Source organism: Panulirus ornatus, chromosome 66, assembly GCF_036320965.1.
Source record: "Panulirus ornatus isolate Po-2019 chromosome 66, ASM3632096v1, whole genome shotgun sequence".
In the NCBI taxonomy this organism is placed as follows: Eukaryota; Metazoa; Arthropoda; class Malacostraca; order Decapoda; family Palinuridae; genus Panulirus; species Panulirus ornatus.
Window position 1 is genome coordinate 16,176,115 of NC_092289.1, and position 20,082 is coordinate 16,196,196.

The 20,082-nt window shown below is 36.5% G+C and overlaps 1 protein-coding gene and 1 long non-coding RNA gene across 2 annotated transcripts in view; both read left to right on the top strand.

Moving 5' to 3' along the window:
• Positions 1-16,303, top strand: part of Miro (mitochondrial Rho GTPase) — a 53,248-nt gene extending 36,945 nt beyond the window's left edge. The window contains exons 15-16 of the mRNA XM_071658493.1: positions 6,134-6,193; positions 13,450-16,303. Of these exons, the coding sequence (XP_071514594.1) occupies positions 6,134-6,193; positions 13,450-13,576 (187 nt within the window). The 3' untranslated portion in view covers positions 13,577-16,303. The remainder of the gene's footprint in view (positions 1-6,133; positions 6,194-13,449) is intronic.
• A 716-nt stretch (positions 16,304-17,019) lies between these two features.
• Positions 17,020-19,518, top strand: LOC139746864 (uncharacterized). The gene is made up of 2 exons (XR_011712246.1): positions 17,020-17,195; positions 17,318-19,518. It is a non-coding gene; the product is annotated as an uncharacterized lncRNA (long non-coding RNA).
• Positions 19,519-20,082: the final 564 nt, after the last annotated feature.

Here is a 20,082-nt window from a genome sequence, read left to right on the forward strand (position 1 = left end):
TCACTTTGCACACCACTTCGACCAAAACACCCTATATCTGCCACTCTGTTATGAAACATTTCAACAAACCTTCAAAATACTCACCCCCATCTCCTTCTCACTTCACCACTACTTTATATTACCTCCCCATTACCCCCCCTTCACCAATGTTCCCATTTGTTCTCTTGTCTTATGCACTTTATTTACCTCCTTCCAAAAATCTTTTTATTCTCCCAAGAATTTTTATGATACTCTCTCACCCCAACTCTCATTTGCCCTCTTTTTTATGTCTTGCACCTTTCTTTTGACCTCCTGCCTCTTTCTTTTATACATCTCCCAGTCATTCACACTATTTCCATGCAAAAATCATCCAAATGCCTCTCTCTTCTCTTTCACTAACATTCTTACTTCATCCTACCATTGACTACCCTTTCTAATCTGCCCACTTCTCACATCTTTCATGTCACAGGCATCTTTTGCACAAGCCATCACTGCTTTCCTAAATACATCCCATTCCTTCCCCACTCCCTTACATCATTTGCTCTCACCTTTTTCCATTCTGCACTCAATCTCTCTTGGTACTTCCTCACACAAGTCTCCTTTCCAAGCTCACTTACTCTAACCACTCTCTGCACCCCAACATTCTCTCTTCTTTTCTGAAAATCTCTACAAATCTTCACTTTCACCTCCACGAGATAATGATCAGACATTCCTCCAGTTGGCCCTCTTAGCACATTTCCATCCAAAAGTGTCTCTTTCACATACCTATCAGTTAACACGTAGTCCAGTAACGCTCTCTGGCCATCTCTCCTACTTACATACATGTACTTATGTATATCTCTCTTTTTAAACCAGGTATTCCCAATCACCAGTCCTTTTTCAGCAAACATATCTACAAGTTCTTCACCATTTCCATTTACAACACTGAACACCCCATGTACAGCAGTTATACGCTCAACTGCCGCATTACTCATCTTTGCATTCAAATTACCCATCACTATAACCCGGTCTCGTGCTTTAAAGCTGCTAACACATTCACTCAGCTGCTCCCAAAACGCTTGCCTCTCATGATCTTTCTTCTCATGCCCAGGTGCATAGGCCCCAATAATCACCCATCTCTCTCCATCCACTTTCAGCTTTACCCATATCAGTCTAGAGTTTACTTTCTTGCACTGTCACATACTCCCACAACTCCTGCTTCAGGAATAGTGCTACTTTTTCCTTTGCTCTTGTCCTCTCACCAACCCCTGACTTTACATATATATATGTACATATTTATACACATGTTCATATTCATGCTTGCCTTCTTCCATTCCTGGCACTACCCCACCCCAAAGGAAACAGCATCGCTACCCTGTTTCATTGAGGTAACTCCAGGAAAATAGACAAAAAGGCCACTTTTGTTCACACTCAGTCTCTATTTGTCATGTGTAATGCACCAAAACTGCAGCTTCCTATCCACATTCAGGCCCCACAGACCTTTCCATGGTTTACCCCAGACATTTCACATGCCCTGGTTCAGTCCATAGACAGGACATTAACCCTGGTATACCACATCGTTCCAATTTACTCTATTCCTTGCACACCACTCACCTTCCCATATGTTCAGGTCCCAATCGCTCCAAATCTTTTTCACTCCATCCTTCCACCTCCAGTTTGGTCTCCTTCTCCTTGTTCCCTCCACCTCTGACACATATATCCTCTGTCAATCTTTCCTCGCTCATTCTCTCCATATGTCCAATTCATTTCAACACACTCTTCTGCTCTCTCAAGCAGGCTCTTTTTATTTCCACACATCTCTCACCCCTTTCTTTACTTTCTCAATCAAACCACCTCAAACCACATATTGTCCTCAAACATTTAATTTCCAACACATCCACCCTTCTTTGTACAGCCTTATCTATAGCCCATGCCTCACAACCATATAACATTGCTCTGGGTAGTGGTAGTACCAAGAGGAAACAATTTGCTTAGTTACCCAAAAAAGTAAGAGGAAACAATTTGCTTAGTTACCCAAAAAAGTAAGAGGAAACAATTTGCTTAGTAACCCAAAAAAGTGGAATTACAAAAGAAACTAGAAAAAGTTATTTGTGCCAAGAAGTTAAGTGAAGATTAGGGGTTTGGTACTTCTACCTTTTGTGATTAAGAGAAACAGAAAAACTTTTCGAATTGTTATGCTGATAGTGAGATGCTTAAGTAGATGTTCAAGAGGAAGACTTTGCATGAAACGAAAAACACTTATTTGGATAAGGTTTTCCTGGAATGAAGCAGCTTGAAAGAGATTAAGAACTTTCCATTGTATTGGCCATTAATCATGAGGCAAGCCAGAATTTTCCCTCAAGAGCTGAATTTTCAACACATGATTACTCTCCTGGCTTGTTTACAGAATTAAAAAGAATGGCATTGTCTTAGGTGATTGAAAGTGTTTGGGAGAAAAAGATCAAGTAATTGTGAGGCATCTGAGAATTGTTTAGGTTAATTTGCATTGTTGTCAATGAAGATTTGACTATGTGTCTGTCAGTTTCTCTGATGCCTGTTCTCTCCAGGAACTCCCCCAGGGGGTTGCCACTGCAATAAAGTCTCCTTATCTAGTGAACTCCAGTGCCACTGTGTAACCTTTAGTGCTTTGCCCATAGCAGGCCACTGGCAGAGAGCAACTTTAGCACAGTGTTTGCAGTCTCCTACCTAATGTTCCTACTGACTTCTACCTAATGCTCGTGGGTAATGTTTCTACTTACTACTTCTACCTAATGTTTCTACCTAATGCTCCTGTCTAAATGTTTCTACCTACTACTTCTATTTGTTGCTCCTTCCATTTTGCAAATAGACAGGGCTAGCACCTATTGCTCATCGCAGGAAAATCTAGGGTTACGAAGAATGAGCTGTGTGAGTCCAGTGTTGTCACATGTTACATATGACAAGGAGAGATTCCATATTTGTAGATAGAATGCCAGTAGTCCACATGTGGGTAGCTTGACAACAGTGAAGTGCTGGCTCACCGTGCAGCCTCACTAACCATCCCAATACCCAGTGGGTAGTACTGGTTGTTGGCTGCATACCATCTGCTACCTCCCTCAGTTAAGTTTGTAGGCAGTTCATCTGACTGACAGACCGTGTTTGGAAGAGTGTATGAAATGAGAAAGATTTGTGAAGAAAGTTAAGATATTGAGGTGCAATAGGGTAAAAGTGGATGGCTTGTTTGTAAGTTTGTATGGGTAGGGCGTGAAGGAAGTGGAGTGCTTTAAGTATATGCAGACAGGCTTGGCAGTGGATGGAACCATAGTGGTTGAAGTGTGTCTTAGGGTAGAAGAGGAGTCTAAGGTTCTGAGAGTTGTAATGACCTGTGGAGAGAAAGGTTAGAACAAAGATAGGTATGTTTGAAAGCATGATAGACCTAACAGTATTGTATGGTTTTCAGTCATGGGCCAATGGAGGAGAGAGAGAGAAGGGGGGGAGATGAGTTGGAAATGAAGTGTCTGAACCATGTGCAGTGTAAGGAGAGGTTTGATGGTAAGCATAGGTAGGTTGAGATGGATGAGTAAGATACACTGAATTGCTTGGGACATGTGGAAAGGATTAATGCTGCAAGATTGGCAAAGAGGATCCATGTTGTAGAAGTGGAAGGAACAAAGGGAATATGTACTTTGAAATTTTATCATTATGCAGGGCAAGCAAATAGTGTTGGATTAACAAGACTGTTTTCTTTTCCACTATGCACTGTGTGTGATTGTCAGTCTTGGACATAACATGACATATTGTTAGTTATTTATCAAAGTTTCTTTTGAATGTTTCTGTGCTCATCCTATGCAGATTTCTATTTCCCTTTGCAGCACATTGAATGATCTGTACATTTTTCATGTTTGGTTTTCAAAATTTTTGTGATATTTTGTGTGGTAGACTTATTCATACTGTTTCTTCTTTGCTTGGACACTTTTAAACCAAGAAGAAGTTGGAAGGATGGAGTAAAAATGTTTTGGGTAGCAGGAATTGAACATTTTTAGGGTTCAGATTTGTATGGGATAGAATAAATTGGAGGTGGGCTGAACCAGGGCATATGAAGTTGTCAAAGTGGAGCATAGAATAGCCTGTGGGTTTGCCTGGTGTTGTTAGGCTCATATACAGGGAACACTCACAAACACACTCACAGATTTTGTTGAGGAGGCCTGAGGTAACTTGTGCAATCCAACATGATGACATCTCAGTAGTATGATATGTCTTTAGTTTCAACTAACTTATGTTGGAACAGAATAGAAGCTGCCACAGCTGCTTTATGCAGATGATGCTGTATTTTTAGCTAAATCAGAGCAAGAGCTGGATGGAATGATGGTATGCTTCAATGATGTGTGTTAGAGGAGAATTCTGAAAGTGAATGTAAGGAAAAGCAAGACTCAAGATTTGGAAGCAGATGGGATGTCAGAGTGTAGCATTGTTCTATGTGTTGAAAATAGGGAGCTGTAGATGAGTTTAGGTGTTGAAAGCAAATGTAATTGAGGATGGTAATGGGAGAATTATATATGAGAACAGTCATGCAATAAAGAAAAATTGCAGGTGCACTGAAATATAAGGCAAGTAAAAAAAAAAAATTGTGTGAAGTGTAGACGTTAAGGATATCATGATCCATTTCTGATATAACAGTATGAAACCCAAGGTTATATAGGTTAGGATGAGTGAGAGATAAGAGCAATATAGTCAATTTCCATATGATAGGTGGAATGAGAAGCACAAATAGAGTGAAGACCAAAGAGAATGATATGTAATGAAACCATTAAAAGCACATGTATATGAAAGTATCTTAGGTTTGTATATTCATGAAGAATATATGTAAGATGATATGTTGGTAAAAAAGAGGAGGTGTAAATAGAAATGTTAGTCAGCCTTGACAAATCGTGTAAAGTGCAAAGTGTAAAAGTAGGAAACTCATATTTGTAAATGAGGAAATTTATGCTTCACTGTATCAGTTTGGGCTTGGATTGAGGATATGCATTTAAGAACTTGTATATAATTGATCCACTTCATGGAATTTAGAGTGGAGATGGTTATTATAGAAAGATAGATATGGAAAAGAACTATCACTTACTAGGAAACTAATCTTGAAAATGATTTCTTGATTCTTTAATGATTTAAACCCAGAATCATTTGTTGACTGATTTGATCTGCCATGTAAACCATGCACAAAGCAATTAGATTTCAGTGCTCCAAAGAATGGCTTGCAATTTGCAACACATTAGTGACAGCAAAATTTCTGAAGTTATGGCAATGGGAGTGACTATGACAGTAAAGACAATGACACTAAAGAAGCAGATCAAACAAGAAACTCAAGATGAAGTAGACATGATTCAAAATTACAAAATTATTCTTTGGAAAGGGGGAGATATTAAAAGCATAATTGTGATTACAAATGACGAAGTAGAGTTTTTTTTTGAATGGCATAGGCCAAAATAAAAACAAACATTGTATGCCTGACAGTCTTAAAGGAGAAAATTATGGGAACAATCTTTTTTTCTCTCTTTTTTTTTTTAGGGAAGGTTATCGTGGTTCATGTGAATGCAGTTAAGATTGTACAATTCCTTTATAGATGTTTGTACTATCTGACTTAGGCATATGGTCTCAGATTGGATTTAGTTTGATGTATAACGAATCCTGACTTGGGAGAGATATGTAAATGTGTCTTAGATAATGTTTAACTTGGTAGGATGGTCCTAGCATATTCCTTCCACCTTTCTTCCTTGATTTCATCATCAGATTTATACTACTGGCAGTGATTGTTTACAGCAGGTTTGAGGGAGGGTAGGTTATCACTGGTATTGATCTTACTGTTTATAGTTGATCTGGGGCCTTGTACTCAAGGACTGGTGGACTCATATTGATTGGTTTTCTAAAGATTTATTTCATTGTTTTTGAATTTCCCTTTTGGCTCATCAAGTTGCCTTTCGCAAGACTGGCTTGAAGACATGCATCCCAACACAGGTTTTACTCATGCATAGAAACAATTCCCCTCGTGTCAGTACTCTTCTTCAGTGGCAGCATATTGCATATTGAAATGTGAAAGTTGTTGTAATGTCCTGATGAATGCATTAAGATTCCTTTAGATAAGCAGATATTTGATGGTTAAGTGTAATTTTTAATAGTGTGGTTATTGTGAATGCATTTGCAGCACTCTTCGCCGTTTAGTACACATGCTTCTGTTGCGGCAAGACACATCGTACGTAGCAAGGTGGGCAGAAGCATTGTTAACTTTGATATGCTGCTTTGGATTTTACTGACTGTTGCTTGTCTGTTGTATAGATTTGCTTTTCATATATTAATCAGGAATGGCTATTTTATCATTTCTTCTCTGTTCAAGTTCTGCTTTGTGATACTAACAGTTTTTGCAATTAGTTTCTCGTTCCCCATGTATTGTGTGTAAATACATCTGGAAATTGAAGGCTACAAAATTTCATTGAATTTTAGATGACATGAACCTTTTGTATTGAGCTTTATCTGGTTATGATTTTTTTTTTTATGAGAAATTGGCCTTTCTCTGCATTATTAGATTTCATGGAAGTTCTGTATTTTTCAGTTTTTCATGAAAATTGAGTCTTAGTTTGATCTTTTTATTCCTTTCCCAGCTTGAAATGGCCATAAAGTTTACAGTCTAAGAATAGAATTTTTTGGCAGTAATGTTAAGCAATGGTAATCCAAATTTTCAACAAGAACAGTTGTGAAATTTGACTAAAAGTGTTCGTAACTGAATGACAGTAAAATCGAGGAAGATGATTCAGTATGAAACAAGATATATTAAAAAACATGAAATTGCATCATATGTGCGAAATATTACATTGAAACAAAGCTTGTGCTGTATGTATATGCCAATATTGAATGGAATTCACAAATTTGATAAATGTAAGTTCTGAAATAGGAATAACTTTTTTCTGAGGGTTGTCCAGTGAGTGCTGAGAGAATGTCTAGGATCTCGGGATAAGAAACCTCTTCCTCCAGCCATCTATGGGGATAAATGTCCCTTACCCCTTGCTAACAACATATTGAATGCTAGTGGTCTACTAGCTTGGCGAGGCTCCACCCACCAACTAGAAAGCAACCTCTAATTGGTGATGACTTGATTGTACTCATGCCATTGATACATACATACTTCTTAATTCTTAGAACATGGATTCCAACCTGATGATGGTCACTGTTGCTCAAGAAAAAGTTTTTCTGAGCCAAGGAGAAGGTAGGGTGGGAAACAACTTCAGAAAATGTCACTGGACGCTGCTATGGTAAGACCCAGTTTTTCGTACTTCAAAACTTACATTACACTCCATGAACTTGAAGAGCATTCCAACATAAATGAGGATACTAGGTTTCATTCTGCCCTGAAGATGGCAACCTCAGGGCCACACAAGATTGCATCAACATCTAGGGTAGTTACCTATTTGTACTGCAGGGGGAGTGAGTTTTACACTATTATTCAGCTATCAGCTTTAAACAGCTGAGGCATACAAAAATAAAGATTTCACAGTATAGAACATGTATGGCAGTATGCATGCAGCTTTGGAAGTTGAATCATTTGCAGGTGATATACTCAGACACCTTAGTGTAAGGAAATTTTTTTGGGGTTGCCACAGGATAAATCCAAATGTTGCAGCCAGTGGGTATACTGTAAATGTTTATTTGGATATATCCTAACTACACAGCTAGAGGGTTAAAAGATATATGCTAGAAATGTTTCATTAAGTTTTGATAGAACCTTTGAGGTGACAACATCTTTCTGGTCATTGAAAAGGACTCAGACAGGGAAAGAATAATTCTGGATATGTCCTTGCTCATACCAGCATAAGAATGCACAAATTTAGGGTGTCTGCTGTACAGAGAGTTCATGAGTTCTTACTGCAGAACAGTTTGACAACTAACCTGAATGTAGAAGAAAGCTTACTGTCATTTCCTAATTCACCCCCAAATTAGAAGTTTTTGGCTTTTAGGCTAGGAACCAAATATGATAGTTCACTTGATCCCTGTTGGGTTATGCATAGTCCTTCAGGTTTTCCTCTTTATGAGACTGATAACCTCTCTGATCTCAAGATCCACAACCTCATGAGAGAGAGTTTTTGAATATCTGAATGATCTTGCATATGCATTCAAGAAAGGAATTTGCCAGAGTAGGATTACTAATTTGCATTGTTCTTCAGGAAGCAGTTTTTATCATCAGTTAGGAAAGGTCTTGGCTGATTCCTAGTCAAAATTTAAATTGTCTCAGAATAGATTAGTATGCTTTTACAGGATCCTTTTATCACCTGAGAGAAAAGGCTTTTGACTACACAAAAATCCCAAAACAGTGAGCTTCTGGGTAAACCAGTTTCTCATCTTTAAACATATATCTGCTGATAGCCATGCCCGAAGTACCTCTCGATTCGTAAGTCTGATGAACAGTCATCAATAGACTTTTAATTAAAAAAGTAATTGAAACTGCAGGTTTCAGAAGAGGAACAAAAATCCATACACATCAGAGTGGTTCTTTGGATCCTCTTGCAGAATTTCCTATTACAGGATGTGAGTTTCTGTTGTGTATTGAGGACATCGTAGCAATCTGTTGCTCTATGAACAAGGTCCTTGCAGTTCTCAGTCATATTTAGAAAAAATAAAAGTTTCCTTAGTATTGTACCAAAACCTGTTTCTCCTAGCTTTCTGTCTTCAAGGAGTCTGTGGTATATGGGCCAGTGCCTTGTCAAGGTCTTTATTCCTGAAAACAGAAGTGTTATAGGGAGAAGAGCTTTCAACTGGTCCCCTTTGTTGAGGATGGTTACTCAGGTAGATATCTTTTTCCTGTTACCAGTCTGTGTGTCTCTAGTGTTAAACAAGGGCCATTAAAATGAACACTTACTGTCACACCTGGAGAATGTGTAACAAAATGACGTGCTCCACAGTATTATATATTTCAACTACAGTACACTTAGTCTGGAAGTATTCTCAGTTGTCCATGAAGATATAGATTCTTTAGAAAGTTAAGGTCTTTTCTTTGCCTTTTTTCCCTTTAATCCTTTTTTATATCAATGATTTTACCTCTTACAAGAAAACCACTGTCCATTGGCTTTGGTTTGTGCATGTTTGAACCTACCTAGGTTGAGCTTCCCAGGTCTCTCTTTTTGAGTAGACCTGGACCACATTGCAACCCAAGTGGTAGTTGACAAAGGTCTTGGGTTTGCTGCAATCAAAGGAATTTTTTAGCAACATCATATGATTGATTACTCTTTCAAATTCTCTTTGTAATAGCCAGTTGACCTGGAAGAAGACTTTATGAGATATACAGTGCTCAGACATAGGTATATTTCCATTTTCAGTGTTGACCATCATGGGTTAAGATCATTACAAACTAAAAACTTTCTTGGGGAAAAATAATGCTCAAAGTACCCCAATATTGATAACTTATCACAAGAATACTACTGAAGAAAATCATGCCTTAATGCTCAGTTGAAATTTTGAAACAGAGTGCACTGTAATCTCATAACATTTTTTGACCCCTCTCAACAAGGTTCGTCTCATCTTGGAGTAACATTGGTCTTGTTGTCTCATCCTGGCATGCATGTCAGAACCATTGATGTAAAAAAAGTAGCTTCCCCCTGTCCATTTTTAAGAACCCTTCTAAGGAAAAGATCAGATAGAGGTCTTTGGCATTCTTCTGTACTTTTTTTTTTTTTTTAACAATTCCCTGCCCCAAATGTTGAGGATCAACCTTGTTGGAATTAGGCTTTCCAACTTTAAGGCAAAAGTTTGCTAATGAGTTTCAGGATTCCTTTTAAGTTAACTTTTCTTGCCATGGATTTTGTTAGTTAAAAAGTGTTTCTTCTGTCTTTCTTTCTCCATGTTGATATACTCTCAAGCTCGTGGGACAGAGTAACCTCAGAGGGAAAGGTGATATGTTAAGAATGAAAAATTGTATCTCTTCTTGATGGCATTGTGCATAAAAATGTTCTGGATTACTGCATCTTTTTCTTTCTTACTTTCCCTTTTGAAAAGCTTTTCTCTCAACCACTGTTAACTACTGTCAGTGACAACTATGTTTTTGGAAATATGAGGCAACCAGTTTTAGCGAGCATGTCAGCTGGGAGGATGATGACATCAGCACCATTTTGAGGTTGTTGATTGGCAAGTGAGACTGACACCAAGTTGTAGGCTGCAGCAACTGAAGGGTGATTAACAAAGGGTTAGAAGATAAAACCTCATCAAAAGCCAGGGGATTAAAGGATCATAACTCAAAGAATGTTGGAGGATCTCGGAAATTCACAGGATGCTCCCTTGGAGAGGAGCAGTTTTTCATTCTTCAAAACTCACCAATAGGCCAGAGTGACCTTCATCATTTACAAATGATGTGTATATTTCTTTAGTGTAATCTCTTCCAGTCTTGTATGCTAGTGGCCTAATTTTGCAGTCTGTTGCCCATCAGTTAGTTCAATTAGAATTGTAAATATTCCTTTGATATTAACTCAAGGGATGACAGATTTTTAAAAGTTATTATGTTTGAATTAGTTGTTTACTTTTAGAAGACAGTCTTGCTCTTTATGAAGATTAAATTAGACAGTGTTCGAAACTTTATTAACATTGAAAGATATGATGTCAGTAAAGAATTAGAATTATTTTCAGAATAAAAATGCTGTGAAAATTCATGGATTTGTTAGAAATTGATGCTTGAGTTTTCTTGTTTCATATATGATTAATTCATTTGTGTTAGAAAATCTGAAGGTATTCCTTATGAACAATGTCATCTTGAATAGTGGAGCTTTCTACATGAGAGCACAATATGATCAAAGTCATCAGCATATTTCCAGATAAAACTTGTGAGAATTTGATATAGGATGCTGTCACAATTAAAGAAATGCTTTTTGTTATGATTTCATATGATTATTATGGTTTGCTGAGTGCTTGCATGTTTTCAGTTTCATTTAGTTAATTGTTGTCTGCTGGTAGCAATAGTAATTTGATGAATCGCACATAAGCCATCAGTGAATGCAGTTGATTTAAGACAAATGATTTGAGACTATCAGTTGATCCAGTTAGAGAGATGACAAAAAATAGTGTTAGTATACTTTGCATGAATATTTTAGCGCTAGTTTTGTTTATTTAATATTTTTCATAATCTGTATTTGTCTTGCTGTATATTGAATTTTGGTACAAGATTCTTGCTTTACTTCATGCAGTGGTCTATGATTTCTCTCTTCTTGCCTCTTTCATACAAATGTTCTCTTTCAACAGTCAGAATGATTTAAAACATGAAAATTGTGATAAAATCTTCCCATTTTCTTTTCAATGGTTGGCATATTTATGGCCTTTAACATCTCCTTATAATTAATTTCTCTTACCTCTGACACTGTCTTGTTGCTCTGAGAACTTTGTTCTTCTATATGTGGTGTTGAACTTGAGATGCATCATTAATTTAGACATAATATATGAATAGCCTGTTAAATAAAAAGAATTTTGGATGTATTTGAGTACAATAATTACATGATTATCCCTCCTTAATTTTTCTAATGGAGTGTTTTAGTGATAAGTTGTGTACTGTATTGACCCTCACATCTCTCACTTACAGATTCATGTAGTTTGATAGTCATACGAAGGCATTCTTACACTAAGTCTCATCTACATTACATTTTATTTACTTGGGTTGAACTTGAGAAGCCATGTAGCAGACCAGAAGGGCAGTTTGCTTAAATCCTTATGTACATAATTTCAATCCATCTCAATCCTTACTCCCCTTATGACCTTAGTGCAATGCTGTTTAAATCCTTTTGTAATTTAAAGCAATCCTCATTTCTTATCTCCCTTGTGACATTAGTATGATTGCATTTAAATACCTTTTGTAAGTTCATGCAATCCTCATCATTCCTGACTTTCCTTATGAATGTAGCATAATTCATACATACATATTCGCATAGTATATCATAACATATTCAGGTATGAATCTAGTCTTTCTGATAAGTCATTTATATTGATCAAGAGTAGCAGGGGTCCTAAGACTTAAGCCCTGTGGAATGCCACTAGTAATCCCACCCTGCTTGGAAAAGGCTCCTCTTATATGCTTCCTCTGTTTCTTTCCACTCTGAAGGAGTCCCTTACATATGTCTGCTTGAATATCCACCTCTTTCCTAACTTCCTTTTTGGGATTGTGTCGATGCCTTTTGGCAGAGCACTCAATCCACCCATCCGTCTCTTTTGTCTGAAACAGAGTTCATTCTTTTTAAACCCATGTGGCTAGTCACTTGGGTAGTTTCCCTTCTGCAGTTTTTCCATTTGTTTTCCATTTCATTCAGTGTTTTCAAGACAATTTTTCTTAGTGATATTAATTTTTGTTTTGATATAATTTCCCAGTCTTATTTCTTACAGATCAGCACAACGTTTGCTTTCTTCTTCTTCCTTTGCTGTGCACTCTCTTCCAACAGGTTTTTGAACGTATAACAGTCAGTAAAGTGTTTCTGCACATATACTGATATACTTTGAGAGACTTTATCAGGAATATATACCTTGTATGGGTCAGTACTTTTCTGTAACCTTGTATGGGTCAGTACACTTCTGTAACCTAATTATACCTTTCCTCTTAATTTCAGTACTTAGCAAATCTTCCTCCCTATCTCATCTCACTGGATTATTGTTTGTGTATTTCATTTCCTATTTGTACAATATGGGTAGAGAGTTCCATACATCTGGTAGCCTTGAAACCCTAGTGAATTGCGAGTATTCCAACCATCCACCATGCTTCCACAAAACCAGTACTTCTTCCATTTTAACCAACTTTTTGTTGTGGCCCCCTGGCTACTGTGGTACTGCATCACCAAATACTATTCTCTGACAGCATTATCCAATTGATTTAGAAATTTGAAGGCTATTATTAGGTTCCCTTCTTTCTTCTCTCATCCATGATGGGATTTCTGTCACCTTCAGCCTTTCATTGTTGCTAAGCTGTCACATTTCAGGTACCATCGTGATTGCCTTTCTTTGCACCCTTTCAGTCAGGTCTTTGTGCTGCTTTAGATGCAGCAATCAGACTTGAAAGGTATACTCTATCTTTGGTTTAATATATGTTGTGGACAGCTTGCCAAGCATTTCCATTCAGTTTTCCCCTTTCACAGTTATTCTGATGACAGATTTGGCATAATGTTAATCCCAGATCTCTTTCACACAAAGATTTCCTGTAGTTTATTTCCCACTAAGTAATGGTTGCACCAAAGCTGTCTTTCACTGTGTCCCATCCTCATTACCTTGCTCTTAATTAGTTTGAATCTCATCAGCTATCGGACCAACATTGGGAGTTTGCCCAGGTTTCCCTGTAAGCTGATGCAGTGTTTGCCTTTCCATATTCCTCTCATGACATTGCCATCATTCACAAACATGCACTTTGAGTGTCATTTACTTTTTTTTCTTCTTCTTCCATTCCCTAATATACAAGTGACAACTATCTGCATCCACTTACTAATAGGAAAGTAATTGATGTTTTCTCTGTTACAGACACCTGAAGCAACTGGGTGTAGTGGTTGGTGAACATAGCACCTGGTTGAAGGTTGGCTTGGGTGTGGCAGCCATTGCAGCCTTTGCACTTCTCTTGGCCCGAGCATTGCGCTCTTCAAATAGATAGTTATTACTTTGACAGTAGCATCTTTACCGATTGCCACCTAGGCTGAGGTCTGGTCAGTTGAAGTGGACATAAGCCCTTAATTTGTTAATATGCAGCTGTGCCATCTGGCTTACAGAATAAACTGTTCATATATATGTGTTATGTTGGGGACAAGAAATCACTTTGTATACTAGGATAGAGTAAGGAATATTTTTTTAGGATTTTTTTATTTATAAAACAGTGTACATCTTGCTTATCAGTTAGTTTTATAAACTACATTCAGTGTGGAATTTTTATTTTTAGTCTTTTTAGTTACTGTACAGTGGTGTCTTGTTTATTTTTCAGAGCCTGTTAATTGTTAAAATGTGCAATTTACCTTAAGTGTTGCTAGCCCAGTGCATACCAAAAGATTTATTATTTTTCCTAATAGAATATATGTATATTGTCCATAAATATATACAAAAGAGAACAAAATTAGGATAAGAGCATTGATATTGGCATGAAAAATTTTAAATGGACTACACTGTGGTGGGTAAGCAGCCAGAGTAGGATTTTATTTCCAATCATTATTACACATATACGTCCACCTTAGACCATTACACTATGATTTCTTTCCAAGACATACTACACTCATATGTATTATTTACACATTTTTTAGTTTTATTTATTTTTACATATGTACACCAGCAGAACTTTTTTACATGAAGTAAATGAATAAATAATTTTCAAATCACAGGAAATGTAAACATTAATCCTACAGAAATGATTTATTTATTCATCTTTCTTTCATACTATTCGCCATTTCCCGCATTAGCGAGGTAGCGTTAAGAACAGAGGGCTGGGCCTTTGAGGGAATATCCTCACATGGCCCCCTTCTCTGTTCCTTCTTGTGGAAAATTAAAAAAAAAACGAGAGGGGAAGGTTTCCAGCCACCCGCTCCCTCCCCTTTTAGTCGCCTTTTACGACACGCAGGGAATATTTGGGAAGTATTCTTTCTCCCCATCCCCAGGGATATTTATTCTAAAACAAAAAATTCTAATTTCACATTTTACTGGGGGAGAGAGGTTGGTAGCTAATTTAAGCCATCACGAGACATCAGACATGTGATTCCTTCATGGCTATCTTTAACTGCATTGCATGAAATGATTGCCATGCACAGTAAATGAGTTTACAGTGGCACAGTTTATATCACTGTGAATCCCTGAAAGTAATTAATTGTAAAGCTAAAACCTAAACAGAACTAGTAGCATTTTTCTATGTCGCTAGCAATTCAATTTTTTCATTGTAAAAAAATTCCTTTAAACATACTTGATTTTGTATTATCTGTTAAATACCCATCTTTATCTGCAACACAAACACAAATATTTTCAAACTCAACAGCATATAGCGTCAAATTATGTCAGGCCATTGTTGTGACTGGGTTATATCATAGGCTGGCTTACATGCTTGTTGTCAATCAGATCCCCTTATAACTCACCTTGGCCTTTAATGTCACTCAGGGTCACCTATGATTCGCCTCCTACAAACAGATGAGAAGTGAAATGAAAATATTTTACACTTTATTCATCAGTCATCTTATTTATATTTATTGCATGTGATCAAGGGCATGTACAAGTGTCAATACATCTGGTCACTGTACTTGCATCTTCTTTGACAGTCTGTGGATGACCGAAGTATGTGAAATTTTTTCAGCTCGTGGCAGGAGAATGTTAATGACATTTATGGGTAAGTGTTGGAAATAAACATCAGTTGGAAATTCAGATAAGGGTGGAAATCTTTAAATCCTCATGTGAGCCCCAGGGCAGCCCTCAGTGATTCCTCATTTGAGGTCGTAATCTGAGTAAGGATTGGCTTGGTTTTTTTCTCTTTTACACCTGAACATAATTTTCTTTCTCTGATTTGGTTTAGGAAAAAGACTAAAGTTGAGAAAGTATAGAAAATTAAAGAAACAAAAAACAATTAGCATTGTAGCTATTTGATAATTAATTTATTAACTAATCAGTATGTTCCAGATTAATCATTGGTAATAATTGGACTGAGCAAAAACCTTAATTGAAATGCCTAACTGTTAGCATAGTAAAGCAAAATGTATATACACAATGCAGTACCCTTACAAGTATTGCAGTATATCTGGTCTTTACTGGAGAGAATATTTCAACCCTTAGATACTATGTGACTTGCAAACAGTTGGTCATGATTTAGATATTGAACATATGCAAATTTTCTGTTTCCCATTTTACAATGAAAAAATTTGAAAGTAAATTATATGTAAGGGAAAATAAAGAGTTAACATACCTTCTATGGCCATGGTATACTGCTGAAATATACATCTCCAGAAGTTGATAGTGAGCAGGGTGTGCTTATCAAAATCTTTTCTTTCTCATAAGATAAAGGATACATGTTTAAAGGTAAAAGATATGTACGAACAAGTGAGTTAATATATATGACCATGATATAGTGCTGAACTACATGTATAGATCCTGTGATCTGGTGGAGGTGGGTGTGTATCATTCCAATTTTCTCTTACCTCTGAATGTGAGCCATGAAATAGTATTGATCCTTCACAAGGGTGGTGGGGGAGGATGTGCATTACACATTGTCACAGTCCGAGGCATCACTGAGTCACCACCCATGCTCCCTGTATATGGGAAGTGACCAGGGCAACACCCAAGAGTCATACAAAAATCTTATTATCAGTGGGCAGTTCTAAATGTAGTAAACCTTTAAAAATTAAAACATTTTGATGCATCTTGATGAAATTTAGCCATTATAATTCCTGGCATACCCTTTGTTAGGTTTATATGCCTCATCATTTTAGGGTTAAAGAACATAGAGATGTGTCTGTTTGTATGGATGGACGGATTGGAGATAAGGAGAGACAGGAATAGATGTTGGGGAGAAGATATTACAAAGGATAAAGTGAAAAGGCTGGTAATGCTTGAAAGATTGAAAAAGTCTAGGGCATAAATCATTTGATGTGTAATGCGGTGAAGAGTAATAAAAGAACTTTTGAGTGTATATAGAAAGTGTACTTGAAAATATGGAGAAGTGATCTTGTGCCCATTAACTTGAAAGAAACAGTAATTTTTCCATTGTGCAAAGGTAAATGCAGTGAAGTGACTGCAAATATGAAATAGTTTCTCTCAGCATACTTTATTGGATAATGATTGATCATGAATCAACAAATCCACTAGAGATGAAAAATTAGGTAGTTCTTTTAGAAAGGGAAGGAGTGTAGATCGCAGATTTTTGTATTTTAAAGGGGAGTAGACTGTTTACGAGAAAGAGTATGTATATATATATCATTCATTAGTTCAGTAAAAGCATACAAAGAGTGACTAAGAAAATCCTCAGTAAGTTCTAACACCATTTGATGTGCATGGGAGATCATTCTAATGTAGTAAATCCTTTCTTTGAAGAGTCACAAAAAGCCTCCTTCCCTTTGTGCAGATGGGAAGAGATAAAAATGTAAAGGTTCCATTTTTACGAAGATAGTCATTAGAGTACTTTGCCCTTATTACAGAAATGTAGGACTTGCTCAATAAATGTAGGACTTCTTGTTCAACTGCCCATTGTGATACCTCCGCCGTAAGGTGTCATGAGGCATGATATCATCCCATTAGCACTACCAGACGCATGAGTATGCAACTGCATTTTTTGTTTCTGTTACATCTATACAATACTGTTTATATTAGCAAATATTAGTTCCTATAAATATCTGTTTTTCATGAAGTTAATGAAATTTTGAATGAAACCCTTCAGGTAAACTTAACTGCAGCTTACTACCCTGTAGCAGCAATGTGATGTCATACTCCTTCCTCTGACATCTATAGGGTAAGTGAGCCCTTACACCTTTAGTTTTCTTTCATATAACTGTAACTGAAAGTCGCATATCTTTGTCCTTATGTCAGCAAAATCATTGTAATCATAAAGACATCAAGGGGCAGCAGCAACAGTCAGCGGTGGTAAGACTGAGTGGTTTGCTGTGATGTACTTAGGTGAATGATACTGAAAATGAATTTGAGTAAAATTAAATCAAGATTTTGAGAGATAGAATGTAATGAAATATCAGATTGAATGATGAAGACATGGAAGATGTGGACGTGCTTAGGCATTTGGAAGTAATGGTCAGTCAGGACAAGAGTTTGAAAGCTGAAGTTGAGAATTATCCCAAATGGGGGAAAAAATTAAAGGTGCACTGAAGGCTTTGGTAGGTAGAAGACTAAAACCCTCGTAACATATATGTAAGGTTTTTGGTGAATGGGAAGAATTTAAAGTGTAATTTTTGCAGAAACTCACATGTAGGGGTGCTTGTCTCAGCTCTAATGTATTGATTTATGCATAGTTTAGGATAGGAAAAAATACTGGATAATATAGATAGATATCTTGCAGAGTATGGTTGGGAATAGGAAGATACATAGAATAAGAGATAAGGATACAAAGATTTTTTCAATACATGCATTAACTTTCCCTCCTCATCAAGTTAGTGTTAGGAATATACAACTGAGGTCCAGATATCCTTAAAGTATTGAAAAGACATTAGAAACATAAACATATCAAAGTTCTGAGATGATATGGTCATATACAAAATATGGCAGGTAGAAGTACGGATATTTTATAATTACCCCAGGACCAATTTCTTTGAAAGAGTCCTGCTGTTACCCATGACCTTTCTAAAGGCTCCAGCAGTCCTAAGCTCTGCTACTTCCAGTAGCAGGGAAATGTAGACTCCTTTTGGAGTGAGAAGTTATTTAATGAGATTCTACTCCCAGTGATATGAACTGGCCAGATGTGACTTTTTACTTGCAGTGTAATCTCAAGCTGGCAGAGTCCATTAACCCCCTTGAAATATGATGAAGAGTACATTAGTACAGTTAAAGGTACAAGGAGGAAAGTTAGACCATAAGAGATGGTTATATACAGGGAAAAACAGTTAGGACAAGGGATTCTATTCATGATGCCAGAGAGCAACTTGGGATCAAAAGAAGTGAAAATTGTTGTATAAAAGGGGTATGAATGGAAATGTTGGTATCACTTGAATCATCAACTTATTTGTCCATTAAGAAAAATTAGGAAGCAGTTATTTAGGTATGGATGCTTTTATTGTATTTTAATACAGAGTATAGGCTAATGTGGATGAGTGATATGAGAAGCTTAACATCCCATTTGATAAGGTTCACATTTCATAGATTTTTTTCTCCTTATAAAAATATATATAATTTGTGATTATCAGTAATTTACTGTAATTGTGAAAAATTGTCCCATCAAGAAAAACAGTTAACAAATTATCATTCATACTGTGGACAAATTGTCTGAAAGTGGATCATAACAAGTTTGTCTAAATATTCCAAAAATTTTAAAGTGAAAATTCTATCAAAGAAGCTTCCAAGATTATAAGCTGGAACTTTTCCTGTGTTGATGCAATTTAGCACACACATATGATAGCCTGTGTAGAGTCTGAAAGGATTCTAGCATAGGCATGCTATACTGTCATCTTGCATTTTTTCTGGCTTCTGCCAGGTTTGCTAAATGACACTTCAGGGCATGATATAATTCTGCTTATGCCTCATTGTATCAAAGGTGAATGATTCAGATATGTCAGTACAGCTGGAATGAAAATTCTTACATATTTATTAAGTTCCCGATGTTCTGATACCAGATTGTTTAGTTAAAGAAGTATAGAAGAAACTAAATGGGAATGTTTAGTGTATCATTGCAAATTAAAACACAATAGATAATTATGTTCAATGAACCTAAAAGAATTTCAGCTAAGATGAATGATGTCAACTCACATTTCCATATCTGTAGGTTTCCACTAGGGTTGCTGTATTGGAAGATACATAGAGACATTTCATGGCACAGACTATATTTCTGTCTGTGTCTTTGCATCTGTTAAGACGAATAATGTAAATATGTAAATAATGAATCACCTTTCCCATTAATAAAATTTCTTATCAATATTAGCAGTAGTTTATATTGAAAAGTGTCACACCCAAGACTGAAGTTCCCTAGGGTGAACATCCAGTACCGTTTAGTTTTGCTTTACATGAAGAGGTTGTTAAGTGGTCAATACTTAACAAATTTAACAGTAAGTTAAATAAATAAAGAATAAAACATCCTAAATAGAAGTGAATTTCCAAAATCTGTATATACAAATTCAGTCTGCCTGGAGTTCATGTTTATCATAGGTTGTCGTGGGCTAATCGATAGTTCGAGCAGAGTCTACAAAGACCCACATACGCTCATAGTCTTTACATAACCAGGTGCTGTGACTGGTGTGATGGCAGAGTATGGACTTCCTACTCATTATAAACAAACTTAGCTTCCATTCATATATCCCTGTTTACAAGAGACTGCCTTCCCCAGACATAAGCACATGTTTTATCATTCATTTTACTACACCAAAATACTGAATACTAATTTTTATTATGTTTCATCTTATATAATAATTTTCTTGTCATAATCAATGTGATTCATTGATTTTTTTACATTACAGCAAAACTATTAATGTTTGTTATATTACTATT